The sequence below is a fragment of the Astatotilapia calliptera genome, chromosome 1 (genome assembly GCF_900246225.1).
Source record: "Astatotilapia calliptera chromosome 1, fAstCal1.2, whole genome shotgun sequence".
Classification (NCBI taxonomy): Eukaryota; Metazoa; Chordata; class Actinopteri; order Cichliformes; family Cichlidae; genus Astatotilapia; species Astatotilapia calliptera.
In genome coordinates this window covers 31,597,602-31,621,968 of record NC_039302.1, presented here as the reverse complement: position 1 = coordinate 31,621,968, position 24,367 = coordinate 31,597,602, and the positions used below count along the sequence as shown (strand labels likewise).

Here is a 24,367-nt window from a genome sequence, read left to right as displayed (position 1 = left end):
TCACTTTAGACCTTTGTTCCAGGCTAACATCAGGAACACCTTGACCCCTGCACTCCCATGACACAAGTGTCACTCAGGGAAGTGTGATGTTTGTATGCGTGCCTGCAACCCATACGCTACAGTCTGCTTCTTTTGTTTTAACATCTAACACTGATGAACTGGGAGCTAATTGTAATGTTGCAAGTCCCAAAATAATTTACTTTGAATAAGAGCACCTGTTAAATAGTAAGAATTTTTGGACTATGAATCAATAAACAAACACTTTGTGTCCTCTCAGTGCAGAAACGTAACCATCTTGATCTTGAAATATTGAACTCGGGGTCACAGAATGGGGAACATCCTGTTTGTATAAAAGGTGCTGCCAGCAGTTTTTTCCTAACCATGTAGAACTACATATGGCTGCAATGTGAATTATCTTCCCTTATAATCATTTATAATGGTTAAAGTTTAACAGACGTGGTCAATTGTGAGCAAAGGTCTATAGGCCCTTCAGATGTACCATAACTTATGTTTACTTTTACATGATATGTTAATCTGGATCACATATAAGAGATTGTATAATATAGGAAGCTGTTTTTGATGATGAAAAAGGTTTTGTTGTGCACACATTTTCAATACAACACTTCACAGTCTGTGAAGTCCAGTAGGATAACGTAGTGTTGATTTTTTTTTTTTTTTTTTTTTAAGTTTTGAACATTGAACTTTAGAACTATACGTTTTTTACACAGGGGAAGCATTTTCGAACAAACCCTTTTATGGTTGCTCAAGGAAAAGAAAACATTTTATCACATGTCGTCATTGCCCCTGTTAACAGCATTGCAGCATTGGATAGTTTGTGCTTGTGGTGTGGTGCAGACCATGTTTGCCCTTCTAAATAGCAGATGTCTCATTTTGTCTTCATGCTTTTGCCTTGAAACCCACCATTTGCAGTAGGTTTTCAACTTGATGGCTGATGGTATTTGTATAGGGAGCAATTGTTGACAACCGTTACACATACTGAGAGTGAGAGGGTGAAAATGACTTGCTCTCAGGGGCCTTGACAACCTTTGCCCCCCTGGCTCTTGTTTCAGGCCCTGTAATTGCCACTGACCAATGGGCTCCTGGTTGAAACTAGACTCCAGGCTGCAGCTATTAACGTCCCCCTCCAAACGGATCTTGTTTTGATTCCTGATGCTTTTATAGGTTTTGTCTTTAGGAGACATTCCTGGTCGGCACATACCGTGCACCCCTTTCTGCCCTTATTTTCCTTCCTTCCCGTCTTGTGGGGCCATTGGCCCCCCCCCCTTCCTGCACTCACAAACATACACATAGCCTTGATCAGCTTTTGCGTTTGTGTGTATGTGTGTGTGTGAGTGTACGTGTGTGTGTGTGTGTATGTGTGGGCGCCAAGGCTGCTGACCAGCCCACCCTTCTCTGGCCCCTCCTGACTGCCATCTACACTCCATGAACTTGGCCACCCGTCACAGCTGCGTTAAGATTGAAGGATGGGGGGCCCTTGTATCCAGCTGGGTCGGAAGACATTGTTGGGGGCAGGGCAGGCCCAGATGCAGATGGTTTAGGTCAAATGGAGATGTTTGAGGATGAAGGGGGAGGGGGGATTTAGGAGCTCAGAGGTACCATAACTCCAGAGGTTACTACTTCAACCCCTGGACTATGCACCCTTAGTCTTTGAGTATATATTTGTTTTGATAAGTGTGTATTGCAGATTGTACTTTGTCCTATCTAGCTTAGCGAATGCGCCACTTTTAAAGCTTGTTGCAAACTATTTGAAGGGAATTCAGGCTTAACTTAATAAATGTTTGGTGTAACAACAGATGAATACATTTTTTTTTTCATGGAAATGAGTCAGTTTTCTAAAAATAATAAATTTGTATATACATTAGTGTTGCAGTATATGTTTTTGCTTGATTAAACAAATGTTAAACTGGAAGAATGTGGGTTCAATGGGAAGCATTCACATTTACGGCAAAGTTCTTTATGTTATGGACTCCTTGGCAAGGGTTTGAGTCCAACACAGAGAGGGTCGTCTCCTCAGCCGATTCAGCACCCACAGACTGGAGCCTTAACATTTTGTCGAAATTTCCCAGTGGAGATGCAGTTAACAATGTGCCTATTTGGGATTGTCAAATCACACATTACCTACTTCTGCCCACCTGAAATTAGTGCAGCTAATTTCTAAGTTTGCTCTACGCAGCCAACTTCCCAACTCACCCAAATGGAGCATTTTCAGTAGTATTTTCAGTAATTTGTATATTTCAGTAGTTAGAATGCATCTGAAGCAGACTGTCTCCTGTTTTGTGTCAAAACTTGAATTACCTAAAGTTATCCAGAGCTGATGTGTGAAAACCTGCTTATTTGTTTGTTTCGTTTTTTTACTGACCTCATCTGTATTTACTCTCATTTGTTGCAGAATGGCAGTGCAGGATGGGCAGATGAGGCTGACAGCAGCAGAGGAAGAGGAGAGGCCTCCAGAGACTTTGCTAAGGTGAAAAACAAAATCAAGGAAAAAAACAAATAAAATCCCAAAAGTTTTGTTACAAAAGTAGCAAAAGGAGCCCTTTATGACAGTTATGTGATAACATACATTCTCATTTCAGTAGCACATGTGGGACATGTATATAGGTCAACCTTTTGAAGTATTATACAATTGCAGAACTATAAAAATGCAGGATCTATGTGTTCCTGAAACTCTAAGCCAGCTTCAAAGAACTAAAAGTGTCGAAGCCTGAAAGATTCATCTGTGCACACCTCAAAGATAACAGTTAGCTGCTGACATGTATGTTTTGTGGTTAAGTGAGATGAAAGCATGTGTTCTAAAAAGAACATTTCAGGGAGAAAAAAGAACAAATGTCTTCCAGACAAACATTATGTATAGAGTATATGAGTCATAACAATGGTGCAATTACAACGTTTTGCAATGCTATTATGAACTATCATCATACAGTCTAACATTAAAAAGAGCAGTAGAGAAAATACAGACATTCAGGATTAAGCACTGGACAATAAACTGTATACTTAAGCACTTTGAGGCGACTGTTGTTGTGATTTGGTGCTATATATAAAATTGAATTGAGTAGACACTGTGGCTGAGCAGCCACACAGCTCTACTTTTAGCAAACAGTACCCTAATAACGTTCTATTTTTCTTTACAGCTGTATGAGCTTGATAATGACCCAAAAAGAAAAGAGTTTTTGGATGATCTCTTTGCCTTCATGCAAAAAAGAGGTAAGCATACAAAAATATTATTTTACTAATATCAGATCCTGTGGCTTGGCATGTACTGGATGGAGCATTGAATTGGAGGTTTATTCGGGACCTAGATAACTTTTAGACTTTAAGGAAGACTACAAGTTATCATCATTATACTTCAAAGTTATAATATTTTCTGAGATGGAAATTATTATATTGTTGCATTCCTACTCTCAAAACATGTAGGGTGCTTTAAACTTTAACTTTCAGTGTGACTCTATGGGAATTGCCACAGATGTGTTACTAAAGTTAATTTCTTTTTTTAGAGAGCACCAGGAATTTCAGTGTTGATTGAGCAATGTCACACCTGCAGCACAAATAGATTACTTCTTCATACAATTGCTAGAAGCCATACAAAATCAACGAGGATGAAAGTACATACAGAATGTAACTCCTTGTCTGATGCCAGTGAAACATGTTTTGCCACTAAACAACTCACACACTGGCTGAGAAATACTTCATTAATTCCCCTCTCAAGCATAAAGGCCATAAGGTATCAGCAGGTAAGATCTGCCTCAGCTGATCCTGTGTTTCTGTAGCATCAGAGTCAAGTGGATCTGGCAGTGGCCTAGCTTAGTTGGCCAGCAGGCTTCATGGATCAGCTGACTTTGTGCTGCTTTGACACTGCTTACGAGACCTGTCTGACCAGGGCTGCTAATGCACTTAGGCTTTTATCAGACAAACCTATTGCAAAGCAAATTACACTGCTTGAGCAATACCTCCCAAGGTGAATCACAATGTTATTACAGTGGTGCATACTTCACATTATGTTTTGGCAGGCTGTGATAGGTGATGATAATCTGTGAGTGTGTGTGTGTGTGTGTGTGTGTGGTTCACTTCAATATGTTTTGCTACAGGCTTCAGTGGTCGGTACCGTACATGAGTGAAACTTTATTTGATGCATAGTTTGTTTTGTCGGACTGACAGATGATCACTTTGTGCAATTATTATTTTTTTGGGTAAATGGGCCCGTGTGCATCGACACCTATGTGTATGTACTTGCATATGTGTGTTTACCCACTAAGGTGCACGAGAGCAGCAGCTTCTGAGAGACTGGTTAGGTCTTACCACCCAGAGGTCTTGTTTGGTGGGTGATGAATTAAGCCGAGTAGGAGAGGGAGGGACGGGATCTGTCAAGGCCCTGTTAGCATCTTTGTCCAGTGGCAGACGCTGGGAGTGGCTGCCTGACCCTTTACTCACGCTGGTCAGATGGAGAAATCCATCAAGCTGACTAAATCGCCACCTGACAGCAGATAACTAGCTGATTACAGTGTCACATTATTTTTCATGCAGTTTGAAACGAGTCAGCACAAACATTGAGTGAATAATAACACTGATTTAAAACAAACAAATTAACATGTAACTTGTAAATTATATTGCCATAAAGTAAATTAGGACAAAGCACAGTCCTGGTAACTCTTTGGTGTTTAACTTGTTTAACTGAATTACATTTCCAAAGAGAATTATCGTGAGTGTAACTGGAATCGGCTTACGCGTTTCAGGTTCCCATGTCAACATTAATACAGGTGATCAATATTGAGTCCAAGAGTCAGTGCTAGTTGTTGCAGTTATCACTAAATTTCCAGAGTGCTCATCTACAAGAGAAAGATACTGAAAAGACAAAGGAAAGATATTGTGAGATTAAAAAGTATTATTTATTTGAATAGTTTTATTTTACAGTTACAAGTGCAAAGTTGAAATCTAAATATCCATGGCTGCACAGTGCTTTAAATATAGATGCAGGATATGACATTAGAGACTTGATGAAACCATTGTACAAGAGAGGGTATAATTTCAGCTAGACTAGAGTGCCGTCTTCACCCCTCCCTTAAGTCAGGAGCCACTTGGCTGACCTATGCTGTCCCTCAAGCCGGAGTCTTAATCATAGGGCATTGCTTGGCTGGATTTCTTTTACACTCAGTGCCAAGAGTAAATGAGATGAAGAGCAAGCCTCTCTAAGCTCTTATTCACGCTACCCTCTAATTTCTGTGCATTGGCTCCTCCCTCCATTTCATTTCATAGATATGTTGTCAAGATTATTGCAGTCCATTTTTTGTAATTAAAGAGCACTTAGGAAGCCTGTTTTGTTTTTTTTCTTTAAATGCAATGTCATTATTTGAGACTTTCTAAGAAGGGCGTAGCAAAGGGAAAATACCTCTTAAATTGAATGAGATTACAAGTGGACTCTGAAAAATGAGGCAGAGTGTGAGGTTAAGTTAAATCCAGTGGAAACTCTGGCGAGAGTGAGACAAATGGTGAAGTGCTTTTCCCACCTTGGCGTGGGGCCTCTGAGCCCTGAGAGGGAAGCAAACGGCGGAAGGAAAACTTACGAGGGATTCGCATTTCCTGCCTCTGCTGCTTAAAAACAAGCACATGTGTTTGTGTGTGTGCGTGTCTGTGCGTTAATGCTTGAGGAATTTTACCAGCGGTCCTAAATAGAGTCTGAGTGTAAAGGGAACCCATTGATGGGCTTTGAATCACAGACATGACAGAAGACACACATACAACCCCCCGCCTCTTTTTGTCACAGATGACCACTGTAGGGTCAGAGGAATATTTGTTACATCCATTACTGAACCCAGCCAGCTTTCACCACTGACCTCTGTGCTATTTGTTGCTTGTAAGGAGCTCAGCCTCATTCAGCTGGAGACCCTCATGTATATATTAGTCATTTGCTCCAGGTAGAAACATTAGCTAATGGCCTGACATGTACATGTAAATGCACTAGGGCTGCTCACATAGAAAGAGCGCGGGTGGAGGATATTAGCCAAGATGAGTTACGGTGACATCACTGTTCATTACATCCATTACAGGTTTTCCTGTCTCACCCCCAATTGCTGCAAAGAAAGCTTGGCGGTGGCTTGATGCTTTTAACCACCTCAAAGGTTTCGATTAAGCATATGGGTGATTGTTTGTTTTGGTTTGACACTCGACCGCTTTGTCATTGGGGATGGGGGTTTGGACCAGGAGGTGGGCTTTTGAGAAGGTGGGGGAGCAGGCAGTAAATGAGGCAACAGTTGCTCGATGAAGAAAAAAAAAAAAAGGGAAGAAACTCAGAGAGTGATGCAGCCAACTGCCTGTCCACTTGAGATGATTAATGGCCACGAGCTGTGATGGACAGAGCCAGAGAGGGAGAGAGAGAGAGGCTCCTGTTCAGTGAAGTCACCAGTCGAGAACCCCTGCCCCGCCCCACGAAGTGTTTTACTCGTTCTCCTCTCACCAGAAAACCACACACATCGTGGTCAGAGATCAAGATCCATCTCAGTGTGACACTCTTAATTGGAAGTGTAGCTTCAGCTTAAGAGGGACCACATGCTGTGCTATTACAGCTTTAGAGTTATTTTAGAGGAAAATCCCAGATTTAGCTCTGTTAATAGTAATAAAGTGGTAAGCAGGACTTGTCTGTGTGATTAAATTATAGTCCTGATGTTGTGGCTAGGGGAAGATTTATAGAATGAAATGAAGGGTTCTTATTTAGCTGTAGCTCCACAGTGAATTGCACGAGGAGAGCAGTGTTTGTTCCTTTGAAGCTCCCAGAATTTGCTGCAGGAGACAGAAAAATGGCACTAAAGGGATTTTGATCAAAACAGAGCAAGTCAGCAATTTAGTGACGTAGCATTATTTGCATATTCCTTTACACTCAATTTCTTTTTGACTAAAAAACAAATGTTAAACATGCCTTTGTATTACCTTTTACAAAGCACAGCATTTTTCGCTCCAAGGTTTAGATGGATTTTATTTGAAGTATTTGTGGTGTGGGAACAGTGGCCTCCCAGCAGGACATTAGAGGAAGTTCCCCAACTGTAACCCAGAGACCGAGTGCTCTGTCCGCACCAATTACAGCATGAATGGGCTCTGGGGGATCCACGTATGCATTATATTACTCCCCTGGTCAGCCTCACACTGGCCCTCGTAACAGGCAGCCCCTCTGTACAAACACCACACCACAATAGGAACATTCTCTGGCTCTGTGATATGGACTCGTTTTCCTTTAGTTAACACCCCACAACTTCTGGAAAGTGGCAGCACCTGGTTGGTTTAACAACAAAGTCCAAGGTTTTGTGAGCATATTTGTCCATTTCAGATGAAGTGTTGGGTTATAGTTAAAAGGATTTTTTTTTTCAGGTGGTGGTGGCGGTGGTGAGGTGTAGGGGCAGAACTAGAATCCTGCTAATTGATTTGGCAGGTAAAAGGCTGTAGATGTAAAAGTTTTCATTCATAATTTTGTGATAACCTTGTTTTCCTATTACAGTTATAATCTGAATCATGACAGATCTTCTCCTTAAAGCCTGTGAAGCATGTTTTACACAGAATCCACCAATAAAATAGAAAGAAGAAATGACATTATGTCCTCTCTTTTCATTCCCGTCCTCTTCCTTTGCACCCACTGAATTCTCCTCCCCTCTCTGTTTATTGTGCTACAGTTACAACCGCTGAAACTTGATAACACCATGGGGGATAGGGTTGGAGGGCCGCACTGTGGCCTGCTTGCTTGGTGAGACCGAGGGAAGGAAGGACTGGCTGGATTAAGGGGCCTCCTGTCCTACGCACAATGATTAATGATCTCTAAATAAGTGGAGGCAAGTCTTTTAGATATGGTAACCCTGATAGACATCAGACATGTGACTGTCACATGTCTGATGTCTGTGAAAAAGACAAAAGAAAGGATGAGGGATGAATGTGGCCAACATGGAAGTAAGAGCCGAGTGCAGACGGGGTGCCAGGGTTACTGAGGAGAGGTTAAAGGAGACATCAGGCAGCTTGTATGGGAGAACGCAGTGTTCTTTGATTTCCCTTTCAAAGCACTTTGCCAGTGGTCTGAAACTGACTGAGGTTACCAATCAGACTGAAAGATAATGAGGGAACTGTACAAGAAGATTAGAACTGGTAGTAAAGGGGCCCTTCTCTCAGCATAGGGTGGAAACCCAAATGATACATAGATTCCAACCACCGCTTTCTAATCATTTTCCAAAAGAAGAGATGAAACTCTGCCTTTTGGACACATCCTCCCATGCATTTTTCATCAAAGATTTGGTGGTAACTGCCCTGATACATTTGAGGGTTGAGATTGTCTTTGGTTTGGGCAAACCCCACCCATCCCCTGCCAAATTACAGCCCAGCCTTAAGGGCACAAGCATCTAGAGTGGTTATCCATTTCCTTCAAAACAAAAGGAAATAGTAGTTTTCCTGATGTTTTGCGTGTGGGATGGTTTATTGTGGGAAGCTTAGATTAAAATCTTGTGACTTTTTAATTTTTTTTGTTTTTGCTTCTTTCTTTCCAACTAAGGCTACTCTTTGTGTCCTTTCCTCTCTGTGTTTCTTCATCCCAGCCCCCAATTACTTCCACCCCCTGTTATTTCCTCTGTTCTGTGGCCAGACTATTCCACAGCCCTAGATTGCCACTGTGCTGTCCATCTTTAATTACAACCGTACTGTACTGGGATTTGAGACCCTAAATCGCCATGGTCATATGACCAGGCAAGAGGACAAGTGCAGGCCCTCAAACAGATTCATGCTTCCCAGTGAGGTCATTGGTCAGGGTAAAAATAATACTGGCTGGCTGCTCTGTCCATTCACCCATCTTGTTTTGCACTCACTGAAAAATACTTACAAGTGAATGCTCTTATGGGAAATGGGAAAGTAATAGGGTAGAGGATGTTATTGAATGGAAAAAATAACACGACTTGTGATACAAGTTGAATAAAATAGTAACGGTTTGAAGAAAGAAATTCAGAAAACTGTGGCTGAAAGTGAAACAGCAAGAAATCTGTTCCTCAAACAATGTATGCAATACAGGAACTTAAAATGTAGTATGTATATTCCTGCTTAAAGGAAGTAGGCCGCAGTGTATATTGTAAATTAAGTTAAAGAAACGCAAAGTTAAAAGTAAGAGATTTCAATAATTACAAATGATTTGTGTAAGTTGATTCATAAGCACATTAATAATATTGTGCCAAATCAAGCTTTTCTGTAAATATATGTATGCTTTTAATTTTGTATTTGTGTTCATTGGAAACTTGTTTACTTCATTGTGCTGTTTCATATAAAATATATTTAATCTTTAGGCAATCAAAATGGGGTTTGTGGTTCCATCGTAAAGCTTTCTGCGCACAGAATTCTCCTGTGATCGGCAAATTCCCTAAGCCTCTGCTATCTGTATATCTGCATGTCTTGCTTCTCCATCTGTGTCCTGTGTGTGCTCTTAAAGCAATGTTTCCTGGCCTCCACACCCTTGTGATGGATGGTATGAAATGCATTACAGCCCCCAGAGGAGCCCTACACCCGTACAATAGCCCTGAGCTCACTTCCACTGCAGCTTTGCAGCCTTGCTCCATAAGCCACACAGCAGCAGAGGTCTGAGTGCCTAATGGAAAACAAGACGTTTGATTTGAGGGAAGAAATGGACATGAAACACACAAGTGCTGTTGTCTCTTTGCCAGTGGCGCTTTAGTTGATGTGGTTTATTGTTTGGGGTACATGATTACATAAAGCCAGTGGTTACTTAACAAGTGGTGATATATGAGTGTGAGATGAGTTATCATCATTTGCAGTTAGGCTTAAAATAAAATTTTCAGTGTTGCAGTATACAGTGTGTCATCATCAGTTTTCTAGTGGTTTACTTTCTTTTGTATCGTTGACTCCAAAAGAAAAAATAAATTGTAGAGTTTTAAGCCCTAAATTAACAAATAACCTTTATCGAGAATTCACTAAAAGGGTTTTATTGCACTTGTATGTTACTTACAAATGAAAGCTTTTTTCTGATGTTGATTTCATTTTCAGTCACTCTGCATTAGCATCAGCTAAGACCCTGAAAGGTAAACATATGACCCACTCTCATGGATCTTAGAAGTCAAAAGTAATTAGCATTGACAAGAGGTAAAATTTGCAAGATGAGTGCACAACCCCCTTATGTGCGTGAACAGATTCCCCTTTCTCCCAGGCTTATAGCATTTGATGTCTCCGGTATTGATCAGTGGTGCTCGGCCTCAAATGGTGCTCATCAGCTGATGGCTTTATCCGTCAATCCGGGTGGTCATTGATTGAAGCAGTTAGCTGTGTTATAAAGCTTGCTTTATGGGACAGAGGGCCCCCTCAGTGCATCAGTAAAGTCATCACTGCCTCATGTGTACTCCTTAATCCAGCAAAAACTAGTTTGACTAGTGACTTGTCACCAGTGTTGGCCAGGCGTATTTTGGTCTCAGGATATCCTGCAGAACCCAGGTGTCCATAGCCAAAAGTTTTATTTATGTCCACTGTGGAATAGTCAGACCCAGGCATCTGTAGCCAACAGAGTTACAACATGTGAAATGCTGTTTTAATTCAAAAGATGGCCTTTCTTAAACCTGAAGTACTTTTGTTACTACAACTAAAGATAACTAAAGGAGGAAAAAATGTTTTGTGTGTAGTCCTGTCCTGTTTGTCCTGTTTGTCTACCTCACCACTTCTTTTCTCCCCTTGTGTATTTTTTAACCTCCTAGGACCTGGCGTCCACATGTGTGAACATCACATTTTGGATTATTTAGACCAAAATATTCCATTTTGCGCTACAAGGGCCTGATATCCACTTACGAGGACATTATACTGACACTGTTCTGTCGAAATTTTATACGAATATCCTTATATGTGGCTCTCATTTTTCTTAGAAGCACAAATCAGGTTAAAAAAAATCTGGTAATTCTTTGTTTTTACATTCATCGGGTCCCAATATTCCCAAATATCAAAGAGAAATTAAAAATGTATGCCGTGGAAGAGTTCGAGTATTAGGAGGTTAAAGCAGAAAGACCTGAAACCCAAGTTTTCTCTATCACACTGCCTTCAGTTCTTAGAACTTATAGCCCTCAACTGAAGCCATAAAGTAACGTGCAAAAATGCATGTAAAACAGTCCTTTTATGAAGCCTGGGGGGGCTATTGTACTTACTAAATAGCTGTTGTGTGTCTGTTTGCACCATGGCATTTTCCCCTCTTTCTATTTGTCTCCAGGCCTCCTTCCTCTAGTTGTTGTTTTTAAGCTTTATCTGTGTTCTTTTTATTTGGTCTAAATAGTACTCCTTCCCCTCACTGTTGTACTCTTCCTGGCTTCAGTTGAATTTGAAGGGTGGAAAATTTTAAGCCTCACCTCAGCAGCTTAATCAGTGAAACACCTCCACCCCCTTCTCCCCCCTTTCATGCGTAGAACAAGCTGTATTCTCGTAGCTGTCACATATACATTCTTTACACTGGACGATCAGAGATGTTTGTTTTCAGCCAGTCTGCTCGGTTACTGTAGTCTCACTTGATTTTCAAGTTAGGCAGAGATTTAGAGCAGAAGTTATCCTTGATATATGGCCTAGTTTTAAAGTTTGACATTAGGATATAAAAAGGCAACATGGCATTTTATATTCTCTTGTTGAATACGAGTTCCAGCAGTTTTGGCAAACATGTAAATAGCAATCATGCATACTAATTTTTAACCTATAATAAATTGCTTTTGAGGACTAAAAATATGTGTACAAAACAGCTTTCACTGATCTTTTTTCCAAGTGAGAGTAACTCATAGGACAGGCCTGTATCATTAGTTTTACTACATGTGTTAACAAACATTTTCCCTCCCAACACTCACACACTGCAACACTCTTGCTGTTTTCTGCTGTTAGCCCCTGTATCTGTACCATGCTCATAGATTTTTTTTTTCTAATCCAGTCATAGCTATAAGTCACAGAAAAGGAAACACCATCACACAATTTTAATAACGTCAAGCTTTAACAGAACAAATTGTAAATACATTTCATGCATGAGTTGCACAACAGGTTTCAGTAGTTCCTGCAGCTTGGCTGGAAACATACAGCCTGTAATGATAAATGTTGTTAGAGAACATTCAAGCACTTCAACAAGGTAAAGAATTGTTAAAAGAACATCCTGACAATCTCTCTGACCACAGATGTTTTCAAACGCATTCCTGTGACAATGTTTGCTTAGTTTCAATTAAAAGCTGTTGGGTGGAGTAACTTAACCAGATCTGTGATAAGTAAAAACACCCTGAAGGACTTGTAGGTGGATCCATAAACATCTGTTGACCATTGGTCAGTCAATAATCTTACTTTTTGTCAAACACTAAGCAGAGCAGAATTTAATGACTTTAATACAATTTATAGGAGACGGACAGAAAGCATATGTCAGGATGTCCCGATCAATCAGTGACTTTAAATATATACCTAACCTTTGTCTAAATTTAATATAGCCTAATCTTATTATTTTAAACCTTGAAGGAGTTTTTCCTTTACTGCTTTGGGCTTACTTTGAAGGAAGCAGAAATACTACACATGGTCCTACAACGTTTCCCATTTTATATAAATAGGTTTTCCCTTGATATACTTATCAACAAGCAAAATATTCTCTCTCTGGACTGGGATAAATGTGCTGAATGTGTGTTTCCCTTCTCTCTTTCTGATGTACAAGACATTTTAAAAATACCAGTGACTTTGAATAACCCTGCAGCATAAGACACCCCAACCACCACTTTTATCCATCCATCCACCCGTCCACTCATCCATCTCTCTGATGGCTCCGGTGTTGATTGGGGTCTGGTCAGTTGATCTGCCTGGTCTCTGGGAATCGAGGGGACTTGAGTTACAAATGGAGAGGCCGTCTCACTTTTCGCGCCATCCAACCTTTTCAATCCCCTTCCCCCTCTATTTCAACAGGTGACCCATCTTCATGACCCACAGAGAAGGAGTCATGTTTCTTTTCTTTTTGTCTTTCTTTCTGTACATCTATCCATCTCACCTCTGAGATACTTTACTGACAGAGCTGTCAAAAGATTAAGGAGGTCAATCCACCAATACTTAAAACACCATATAAAATCTTGTCCACTTTATCGTTGCAGAGATTTCTTGACAAATTGCACTTGAAAAATTGTCAAATTCAGTTTCTAATAGTGTCATTGTGTGTATTCTTGACAGACTTCCCAGTGTGTGAACAGCAGCCTTTGAGATTTACAGCTTCTGACTTTTGTCTTGAGACTTGCCAGCTTTGCGATGTTTTACACGATCCCAGAGCAGTTGACAGTGCACAGAAGACAGCTCCTTTAATATACTGGCTGCCTGCTCACTGTAATAATTCTTACTAAGAAGCTCCTCTCCCTGTTTTCTAAGCAAATATAGCTTCAAGTGAATTATCCATCACTGAGTGTTTGCCTTTTTCCCCTTAAGTATTGTTCTTTTTATTGAGGTAAAAGGAAAACCTGGATGAAGGAAGAGAGAGGATCTGCTGGCTTTTGAATAAAATAAAAAAAAAAGGAATTTATTAACCTTTTATTTAATTTTTCATCAACAAAGGGACATGTTAAATTCATCATATGAGAAAATGTTATTATTTGTGTAAGTCTGTAAGCTGATAATGGTGCCTTATGTAGTCCTTACATTGGTTAATCTCTTTACTGTGCTGTTATTGGTATAGTGACATCATGCAGTGGCCGGGCTTGATAATGTTGTCACACATTATCTCTGTAGATGGATGAATGTGGCTTAACTTGTTCCAGTGTAATTCATTCTACGTGGCGTCCTTTATTTTGACTTCAACCTCACAGAGCAATAGAAAGCCTTTGTTTTTCTTGGTTTTTGTGTTCCTTATCACAGCAGCGGTCAAATACAGTTGACAGAAGATAAGTCATTTCTTGGCTTTTCCTGTCTTTTCTTTTTTTCCTTTGTCTGCCTGTCACCTCACATTAATTGCATTTTATTGACATGAAAGTAATGAAACCTCTGCAGCCAGAGATACAGGAGTATATTGACTGACTTATATTATATAGACTTTATTAGATGACTCTCTCTCTCTTTATGTGACTCTGCCAGCTGCAGCTTTAGCTTCATGCTTAGAATAGCAATGCATCTATAGTGTAATGTTACATTTAACTTCCCTTAGGTGGAGGGCACTACATATCTTAACACTTGATATGAATTGGTCCGTCGTGTGAGGCTTGGCTCTGTCTGGACTAAAGATAGCAAATTCCATGCACTCAAGGCTTTTTTACCTTTTATGTCCCTGGCCGTGCATTAAAAATAAAACAAACATGCCCCAGTGAACACCAGGGTCCTGACAATATTCTAGCCTGAAGTATGAACATAAACTAAACAGCCAGGGGCTGCCTACATAAAGTAAACTCCCAGCATGTGGAGCCCAGACACTTATCTCCCTTGTCAGTGTCTCCCTGCCCCAGGTTAATGAAGGGTTTGGGCTGGTCTGTGTTGGTATTCTCTAAAAATGAAAACATATTTTTCTGTATTTAGATGCAATGTCATCAGACAAAATTCCTTCAAGATGGATGGGAACAAGGATTTCTTTCTATTGAGAGTAGTATCTAATATACATGCACAGAAAACATCAGAAGCAGCATATTAGGGATTCATAAAAACTTCATCTCAGCACTTCAGAGTATAAAATATCATCAGTAAGATCGGAGCAGTCTCAAGGAAGTAAATATTCTGGTATTATTGTTTAACTAACAGTGAATGTACTTAAATTGAGATGAGGAAACATAAGTTAAAAGAAACAAGAGATAACTTTGGTTTAGTCTGATCTGCTGTGTAGACGTGGTGTTTGAGGTAGCGAGGAGGAAGAGGAGAAAGGTCTCGGTCAGCGGCACTCTAAAAGGGTTCAGACACTGCTACAAGGCCAGGGGCTGTTTGTGCTGGCTGACACCTTTCTTACTGCAGTAAGAATCCAGTAATCCAGTCTTTCTCCAGCTGGCTAGCTACCACACCTCCCCCTTCCTTTTCTCCTTCCTTACACCCTTCCTTTCTTCCCTCCAAAGGGGAATTTCAAGATATTAAAGTCATATTAAAAATAAAAATAAAAAAATCTAATCATCCCTGCGAGGAATTTCTAAATTGATCGGAAGAGGTAAAGAAACCAAAAACGATGAGGTGATGTGATGTGATGTGGTGTTTAATCCTCTCCCTCCTCTTTTCCCTGTCTTTCTTCACTGTAGATGACAGTGAAACCTCACACCAGTCAATGTTCATTTAGTAAAAAATTCATTTCCTGTGTGTTGTCCGCTGTAAGGCTGTCAGGCTGTCACTTAATTATTTAAAGAAATGCCCATCAAGTGAAGTCAGCAATATTTAATTTACCACTACTGGCGTCAGGGGCACACAACTGATTTATTATACAGACCCTGTAATGTGAACAGCTGTTTCCTGCTAAAAATAGGTCAGAGGTCAGATAAAATGAACTTGTTCCTTTTTTTTGGTCATTTAGATACAAAGTCATGCATTTTATTCTCTCTCTAAGCAATAATTATAATACATCAAAAGGGCAAAATGGGTTCTTTTTTCTTTATCTGGTTTATTTCTGCCATATTTCCTTATGAAGTGATCACAAGCCTCTGAAATGATTTTTAGATACTGTTTTATTTATTTCATATGATACTGTGTTATTGTGAGTTTTTTAGATGAGGAGTTTATATTTCATAGTTGAACGCACTTGAATCATTACGGGAAAGCATCTTAATTATAAAATATAAGAATAATGATTTGTTTTTACTCCTCAAAATATTGTTCCACGAATACATTCCTCTTGCATTTTTGTCCTTATAATCTGCATCCGTTATCGTCTGAAGTCGAGTTGTTTGAAGGCTAGCCCTGTGGCTCTTGTGTTCTTGGTGGAAGTTGGAGGAAAGAGTTGGGTAGTGGTTCGGGGGCCCTCAGCCACGGCACTTCCCACCAGAGCGACCTCTGACCTCTGGTGCCATTAATCACTAGGCTTCTGATGGCCGTGTCCCTGGGGAAAAATCAGTCCGGGGCAAAGGATGATGGGAGGTGAGGCCTGCAGCCAATTACAGATAGACTCAGAGCAGACCAATGGACAAATCAGGTCTTTACAGAGAGATGAAACGCCCAATAGCTGTCTGCTTGAGGAAGAGATGGTCTTGTGTTGGTTGTGTTGGTAATCATAAAATCTCTAGTCTTCTCTAGTGGAAATTAAGCATTGAGGTTGAAGTGGGAACAGGTATTCCACCAGAGCAGAGTGCATGCGAGGCAGAGTGCCACTGTGATCAAAAGAGATGTTTGGGCCTGGTCTAATTAAGCCTGTTAGAGCTAAATGTCTCCAGGGTTGGAAAGGGAGCAGATGTTGAACACCAAAGGCTGGTGACATGCTGGTTTTCGCAAATGAGGGAACTGTCTCTGGCTAACTGCCCAAGCCTTGCTAATGTGATTTTTGCTCAATTACAGTATTATTAAAGGTGTTTTCCCACTGCTTTCACACGTGGCTGAGCAATGTTGAAATGTGAAACGTGACTGATGTCACACATGGAATAATTAATCCTTTTTTTTTTGTTTTTTAAAACCACATCTGGTCCACTGAAGATGTATAAATGGATATTTGTGTTTGTTTTCTTCTGTCTGAAATTGTTAACTTTTTGGCTTTATGGGTTATGTTCTAAAATTGTATGTAATTAATAAAGTCTTGTTTTGACTTTATTGTACAGCAAATGATGACAGAGGTGTTGGCGTGAATAAAAATCCTAACCAGCTGCTGGCCTGTCACTATGGGGCCAGCGTTGTTGTCTCATTTGTTGTGCTGTCATTGTTCACAGCCTGGCCTGTATGAAAACATGGCTTCCTGCTGACCTGCAGTTTAATTCACACATCAATAACCCCTGGCTGATCTCTGACCCCCTTAGTTGTATTAATTGTTTAATGTAGGATTGATGTCCAGCACTGCACCAAAGAATGATGGTCGCAGCGTAGCGCTGCTGGTCCTTTTGATGCATTGCTTGTTAGTAGAAAATTTAGTAGAAGCTCTCCATTCTTCACCTGCTACATTTGAACATGTCAATTGGCCAATGGCAGTTGTTTTGCTGGTTTTTGCTTTGTGTTGATGTTGTGTTTTTTAATATATATATATATATATATATATATATACATATACATATACAATTTCACTATCAGTCAAGCTTTGAAGTCAAACTTTGATGGAAGCTGGCACCTTCACCCAGATATTAGCGCCAAAGAAAAAGCTGCATGCCAAAATGAAAACAAAACTGAGCGGTTTAAATCATTCTAGAAAATTTTATTCATTCATTTATTGGGGTGAATGAGCAATTTATCCAAATCTGTTTAAAAAAACAACATTGCAACAATATAAATTTAAATTTGGTGTTGCTCTTTCCACCTTACTCCCTCTAATACACAGCAACTAATCCACACTATTATTACTCCAATTCTTTCCTTCCTTATTGCACATATTTCATCATTTTAGCAGGTTTTATTTACTTATTTTGATAATCAAATGATCAGAGATAGTGGCGCAACAACTGTGTAACCAAAATAAAAATGTCCCAATTCTAATTCACTAATTCGTCCTTCGATACTCTGGTAAAACTTTTAGTGCCCAGCTAGTCTGGTGCAAACAAATGGGCTGTAAATATGACACATTAATAGTTTAAGTTTTGTTATTCATGATCTTATAATGATTAAGTGGTTAAAAGTACTTCCCTCTAAATATATCCCTCAAAAGAAAAAGTGAGGTAGGACTTTTGTTCATTAGGATTATGGTTAATTTAATGTTTTGCTAAATCCAGTGGAAATGCACACCTAGTCTTAAACAAATTCTTGTTCCTTTCTACGACTCATCTTCTCTCTCTTACCACAGGACTCAAACTCAAATAATCTATAAAAGAAACTAGCATCTTGACAAGCTCACTCTTGATTTTCCATTAATTGGCTGTGAAGATAGGATCCCCTTTTCCCACAACAATTTTGTGCAGCTTTAACAAACTAAAAAAAATCCATCAGCTATAAATACTACATTAGATGTCACCATCGACTGTGTTATTTATTTATATGAATAAAGGTGAACTTTTTTTAATTTACTTCATTTTACAGATACGGTGGTCTGTTGTGTGTGTGTGTGTGTGTGTGTGTGTGTGTGTGTGTGTGTGTGTGTGTGTGTGGGTGGTATTCTTTTAGGTGTTTTCTGCTTTTTATGTGTTATCGTACCTACCAGCTTTCTGGACTGTCCTTAAATGCTTAACCCTTAGCAGCAGGATCCAAAAGCCTTCAGGCTTGATTAGTGCACAGAATAATGAAAAAGTAGCACCAAAGTTAGCCTGTACTTCCAAAGCCCGTTTAGAGAAAGACTTGTTAATAGTGACTTTTGTGTAACAGGTTAGAGACGATTGATTTTCAGTGGATACAGTAGTAGTAAAAGATTTCCTTGACCACTAACATTAAGACACCTAAAAGGTCATAGTGCTTTGCTAGTGCCATCATGGTGTCTTGATCTCCCCACTCCAAAGGTCCATGTGTTCACCTAGGACCTTTGCACATGGCTTAAAGACATGTTGCTAACTTAGGAAAATGAATCGGGGCTAATCTTCATGGCCTGATCACACTGCTATTTCACAGAGTCATTAATGAGTCCAATTCCAGGTTAAGAGCAGCCTGTGGAGGGGCTGGCGGATTGACTGGCATTAACTGTGAAGACAAATCTGTACGATTCCCCTGTGCTGGGCCTGGCAGCAGTAACGCAGAGGGGTGTGGATTTACTCCGTGCAATCCTCTAAATAAGCTTCATTATACCAGCCTATCCATGAGCCCCCCCCCCCACACACCCTACCCACCGCTGCCTGTGGATTAGCAGGTTGTCACGATCCTTCAGTCCCCTCCTCCTGCCTCATGCTTACACGGTTGCACATTGCACTTTTTGATTCTGTTTCGTACAGGAACCGCCCACTACCCCTCCCTCTTCATCCACCCACCGTATCCTCCCCTCAAGCTCCCAGCAAGCTTCGCTGCAGATAAGCTGTTGACAAGATTAATGCATCTGTATCAAAAGTCTAGAGCAGCTTTGCTTTGTGTTGTTTGTGAATCCCCTTTTCCAGGTCAAGCTAAATTGCTTAACTGGGCTAATGTGTTTTCAAGGCAAATTTCACAGGAAGTAGCCCTTGCCACCCATGTCTAACCAGTATCCTAACAACCCTTAACAATATGTAGAGGTCACAAAAGTATATTGGGCGCTTCACCATTGACTGATATTTTGAAGCAGAATCCAATTTTCACTGAAAAAACTTCAAATCAAAGTCATTCTTGCCTCTAGGCCGATTTGTGTTGGCAAGACAAAGTGCCTGTTTTAATTAATTAAGAGTCATAACTTTTACTTCAAATGTCACTCAGAAACTGTATGTGTATGTAAGGCTGATAAAAATGCTTAAAGTTTAGTGTTGTTGGCCCACAATGAGCTTAAGCATGTTTTCGCACAGGTTATATTTATAGTACACATGCTCAGTGTTTCATCACAATACAGCTTTTATTTCTGGCTCAATCCAGACTGCTGGCCTAATCAGCCTCACTCAACCTACCAGAGCTCTGAACAAACGCTCACATGTTTATTTGCGATCTGCTTACCAGAAAGAAAAACGGTGAGGACACTTTAAAACTTTACCACAATAAAAAGTAGATATGCCTGCCAACACACATTTCTATCTGTCATGGAACTCAACTGTGTAATTGCATCAATGTAGCAACATGATTGACTCATATGATTCCCCTATCTCACATTTGCTTGACTCTTTGTGTGACTCTTTGCTATTAAGATATTCCTTCAGGACTTTCTCCTCTAGTGTCTCTACAAGTCAAGATATTTCAGCAGAAATTCGAGTGTTAAACACAGGTCCTTTTCCATTGTATTAACATTTACACCTTTTTGCATGTTCCAACCACAGACCACTCTAAGGGTTGTGCTCGTGGGAGTTCACGAGTACTTCTGAGTGGCCCTGGAAAAAGAAAAACTGCTGGCTGGGCTCACTGTGATTAATTAAACTGGAAACAACTGCCATTTTTTTTTAACATAGCAGAGGAAAGGTTTATGGTCATTAACTTTAGCCATGCACTGTGCTTAAATAGCAACACAGCCAGTATGTTGATTCTCTCTGCTGCTTCTGTTATTGTTGCTGCTCTGCCTTGCTTTGAATTGACGTGGCAGTCAAAGTGGTTGTTCAGTGCATTAAAAACAAAAAACTTGAAACGGCTGATTAGGATTGTTCCACCTTGCTCCCGCCTTATTTTTTTATTAGATTTTTTTTCCAAAGTAAAGATGACTATTGGTAAAAGTATTTCATTTTAGAGGGAACTCCATTGTGTGTCAGTATTTGGTCAGAAAGAGCCCATTCTCAGCGTTAAGGTTCAATGTCTGAGTATTAAAAACTTTATCCATGTGAGACATAAATGCACTTTGAACCAAAGACATCCTTTGTAAGACATTGTTTATAATTAACTGAGCCATATTTGTTTTCTTTTCCTGTCTTCCGTAGGAACCCCAGTCAATCGTATTCCAATCATGGCCAAGCAGGTCCTAGATCTGTACATGCTGTACAAGCTGGTGACAGAAAAGGGAGGCCTCGTCGAGGTTATCAATAAGAAGATCTGGAGAGAAATCACAAAGGGACTCAACCTGCCTACCTCCATCACCAGTGCTGCTTTTACTCTGCGGACACAGTAGGTCTTTGCATTTGTGACACAAAGCTAACTAATTAAAGGTGCTGGAACCGATTAAAGAATTTCAGCAGCTTTCCTCACCGTGTGGAAGCCAAAAGCTTCTTCAGGCACTAAATATGTTCATTTCGGGAGCATTTCAGCCATCATTTCCAGTTGTCCTTCTCACTATGTCTTTTATTTTAATAATTCCAGCTGTCTAGAGAATTGTTGCGACAGCTAGTTTTACTTCCTAGTATACATACGGAAACACGCCTCCTGCACGCACATGCAAGGATCCGCTCTGGCTGCAGCTTCTAAGTAGACATGTTGTTAGGAGTGTTTGGATTTGTGTGTTGGAATGAGTATGAATGTCATTCATTAGAACCCATACCTGTGTATTTATACACACACACAAGTTTTCTCCACTGGCCAAACTTTTCTCTTTACCCCGAACCCCTCAGTGCATTACATCACACATGATTGATTTCCATCGATTTAATGATGTGAATTTGGTCAGAGTTCACAGTGACTAAGGTGGGGTTTGATTGACAGCTTATAATGTCGAACCCTGACTAAAACTATATCGCTCTCTGGATGGGAACCCTTTAGCAGAGGTAACACCTCTATCTTGTCCAGCAGTACATATCCCTAATGAGCCTTGATGTATTTTTAATGTTGCTGGACTGTTGTGTAGCATTGGTCGGCTAGCTCTGTCTAATGGATGCTGCTGCTCGTGCTTCTTATTGATCCTTGGTACTTCTATCCCACCATTATGCAGTAAGCACGCATAATGTGTATAGTGTGCTCATTTATGGCATGGAAAACATTGCAGAGCTGTGACTCTGCATACTTGCAGTGCTGCTGTGATGTCATGCAAAGTGCACCAAACATGTTTTGAGCAAAGCTTTAAAGCAGTAAATTCTATATAAATTCATACATTTAAGAAAGGAGGTTACTTTCAGTTTACTGAAGTGGCTTGATTTATAAATATGCAACCTAATGTCTGTTGTAAGGATCAAATATTAGAGAAATAAAGTTGCAAATGGTTTTTAATGTGTGAACGTGCACAAAGGATTTGACAGAATCATTGTGACAGCACTGCTGGAGATAAAAGGTTAGGTCTTTATTCAAAGCAGTCTGTTTTTTGTTCTAAACTAAAGTACAGACAAAAAAACAAAGTCGCAGTGAAATAAAACAGAATTATCTCTACTATCTGAACAAATACACTGAGCTATATACACATTCGGATAAACAGTGCATCTCTCGGTGCACATGTATTGCTTGAAGCAGAATCCAATCTATGTACTGCAGTTTTAAATGTCCCCATGTGTGCTTTTTTTATGTTCTGTCACATTGATAGAGTGCTGGATGCTCATCTTAAAAAAAATGGTCAGAGTGTGTTAGCATATGTGCAAGTAATCTTTGTAATTATTTTTTTTGCCTAGTCTTAGCTCTCTGTGTGAGAAAATTGTTAATAGGTTCATCTCAGGTGTTCATCTCTAACTGTGGTCTGAGAAGCCCCGCCCATTTGCTGTGCAAATATTTGTTTGCAGCCAGTCAGAGGAAAAAAAAGTCATCTTGAAGTTAAGGGAAATGGAACTAACACAAATTGCTTTGGAAAATAAGGACTATTTTAAACTGTAAATGGTGGGAGCCTACTGTAGAAGAGCCCAACAGTAGCTAGGAGTAAATTACCAGAATAGGTTCACCTTAAGTCAAATAGCACTGGACAGTTTTTGAAGAACCAAAATGTTAGACTATTGACAGGCTATTAATGAGACATATTCAGTTTCATATTGGAAGAAGGAGAAAAATGTTTTCTTTTCTTACATATTCATAAAAAAGGGTGCTGATGCCACTGCTGTACATGCTAACAGATTCTCTCATTTAATATTATGTTTCAGCTGTAATGTTTTGATGTAGTCAAATATTACAATATTATTTCTGATATTTTCTGTGCAAATCTTTCTGTCGTGATCTCACGTGTTACTGTGCTTTGCGTTTTCCTTAAGGTACATGAAATACCTGTACCCGTATGAGTGTGAGAGGAAAGGCCTCAGCTCCCCAGGCGAGCTTCAGGCTGCCATCGATAGTAACCGACGTGAGGGTCGCCGTCCGTCCTACAGCAGCAGCCTCTTCCGCTTTTCTCCCTCTCCCAGCACTGCTCCCCACATCCTCTCACCCCCAAAGATGCACCTTTCCAGTCTGGGAGCGGGGGCCTCAGTAGCTATCAATGGCCTTCAGGCCTCACCGGGACCCTCTTTGAAGAAAGGTACGTGTTTGAAAGCTTGAGGTTAAAGAAAACACCAGAATCTGATCTATGCCCTTTGGTTAATAAATAGAAGTGGGGTTTACTTTCTGTTGCCTATCTGGCAGCTCTCAGATGTATATACTGTGTGTTAGTCTAAAGGTCCTTTGGATCAATTAAGGCCACAATGAACTAAGTAAATGTTCATATCAGAAACTTCATACTGGTTACTATAGCTGGGTGCTGCTTGTTAAGAACTTGAAAGAGATTGTAGAGAAATGCTGCCCTCTGTTGCAGTTTTGAAAAACTACACCTGTGAAAACAATTGATAAACCATAAAATAAAACATTAGCTACAGGAACGGCTCCGGTTTTAGTAATTTGATGAGGACTTTTCCCTACATATGGTGCCTGACACTTCGTAGCATTGTGGTCTGTTTTTGTCAAATATCCATGTGAATGTGAGTGTCTGCTTCCGTGTGTGTCCCTGTGTGTTTGTGCATTTTTAGTGTTCATGTCTTTGTATATGTATGGAGTTATCTGGGTGGAACCAATTCTGCCTCAGGCTATCGAGGCCCTCACCTTTATTACGGCTTAATAACATAGTTGGGGACACTTTGTGAACTTTGCCTTTAGTCCACATAGTTGGGATCTGGTTGATAACTGTCATTACACTGCTATCTTTTCTGAAGTTACTTTAACTTTGTTGGTGTGCGACTCAGTTGTGAACCCCAGCAGAATCTGTGCTTTAATTTAAAAAAAAAAGGATTTTGACTCATATATTGGATGTAGCTACAAACCAGTTCTACTTTGTTATAAATCAGTGCGTTAAAAAATATTTATAACAACAGAAATTAAATCAGATGGCTAAAGATCAGTTTAATCAAAACGTTTTAGAGACATGTAGAAGGCTTGCAGTTTCTTCTTTGTTTCTCTTTTTGTGTACTTATACTGCTTTCATTACAATCTGAACCAAAACACAGCCAAATGCATTTGTTAAAAAATGTAAAGGAGTCCAGCATAAAGTTTCAGACACAAATTTTGCTTGTCTTCTGCAAAAATCTGACATTCAGTCTGTTTTTTCTGCTGTTCAGCTAAACATTTCTCACACAAAATGCAACTTTTTTGGAGATAGATATACATACTAGTAAAATATAACCGTAACCTATACTGAGTTTTCCATGGTTTTTTAGAGGTTGTGTTTCTGGGAAGTGGTGGTGTTATTTTAAGGTTGTTTCCCTGTGATTGTTTTATTTTATTTTATTTTATTTTATTTTATTTTATAGAGAATAACCCTTGTAGTACCCCTGTACTTATAGTCCAAAGTCTTTAATCTTCACAAAATAACATGTTTTAGAAATAATGCAAACTTATGTGGATAACTTTAACTTGCACACATAAAAAGAATAAACATGAT

At 39.8% G+C, this 24,367-nt stretch overlaps 1 protein-coding gene across 2 annotated transcripts in view; it reads left to right on the top strand.

The window, feature by feature from the left end:
* Positions 1-24,367, top strand: part of LOC113026050 (AT-rich interactive domain-containing protein 3B) — a 54,578-nt gene that overhangs the window by 26,545 nt on the left and 3,666 nt on the right. For both annotated transcript variants that reach the window (XM_026174466.1, XM_026174459.1), the window contains exons 3-6: positions 2,411-2,485; positions 3,153-3,225; positions 20,541-20,724; positions 22,716-22,975. In XM_026174466.1, the coding sequence (XP_026030251.1) occupies positions 2,411-2,485; positions 3,153-3,225; positions 20,541-20,724; positions 22,716-22,975 (592 nt within the window). The remainder of the gene's footprint in view (positions 1-2,410; positions 2,486-3,152; positions 3,226-20,540; positions 20,725-22,715; positions 22,976-24,367) is intronic.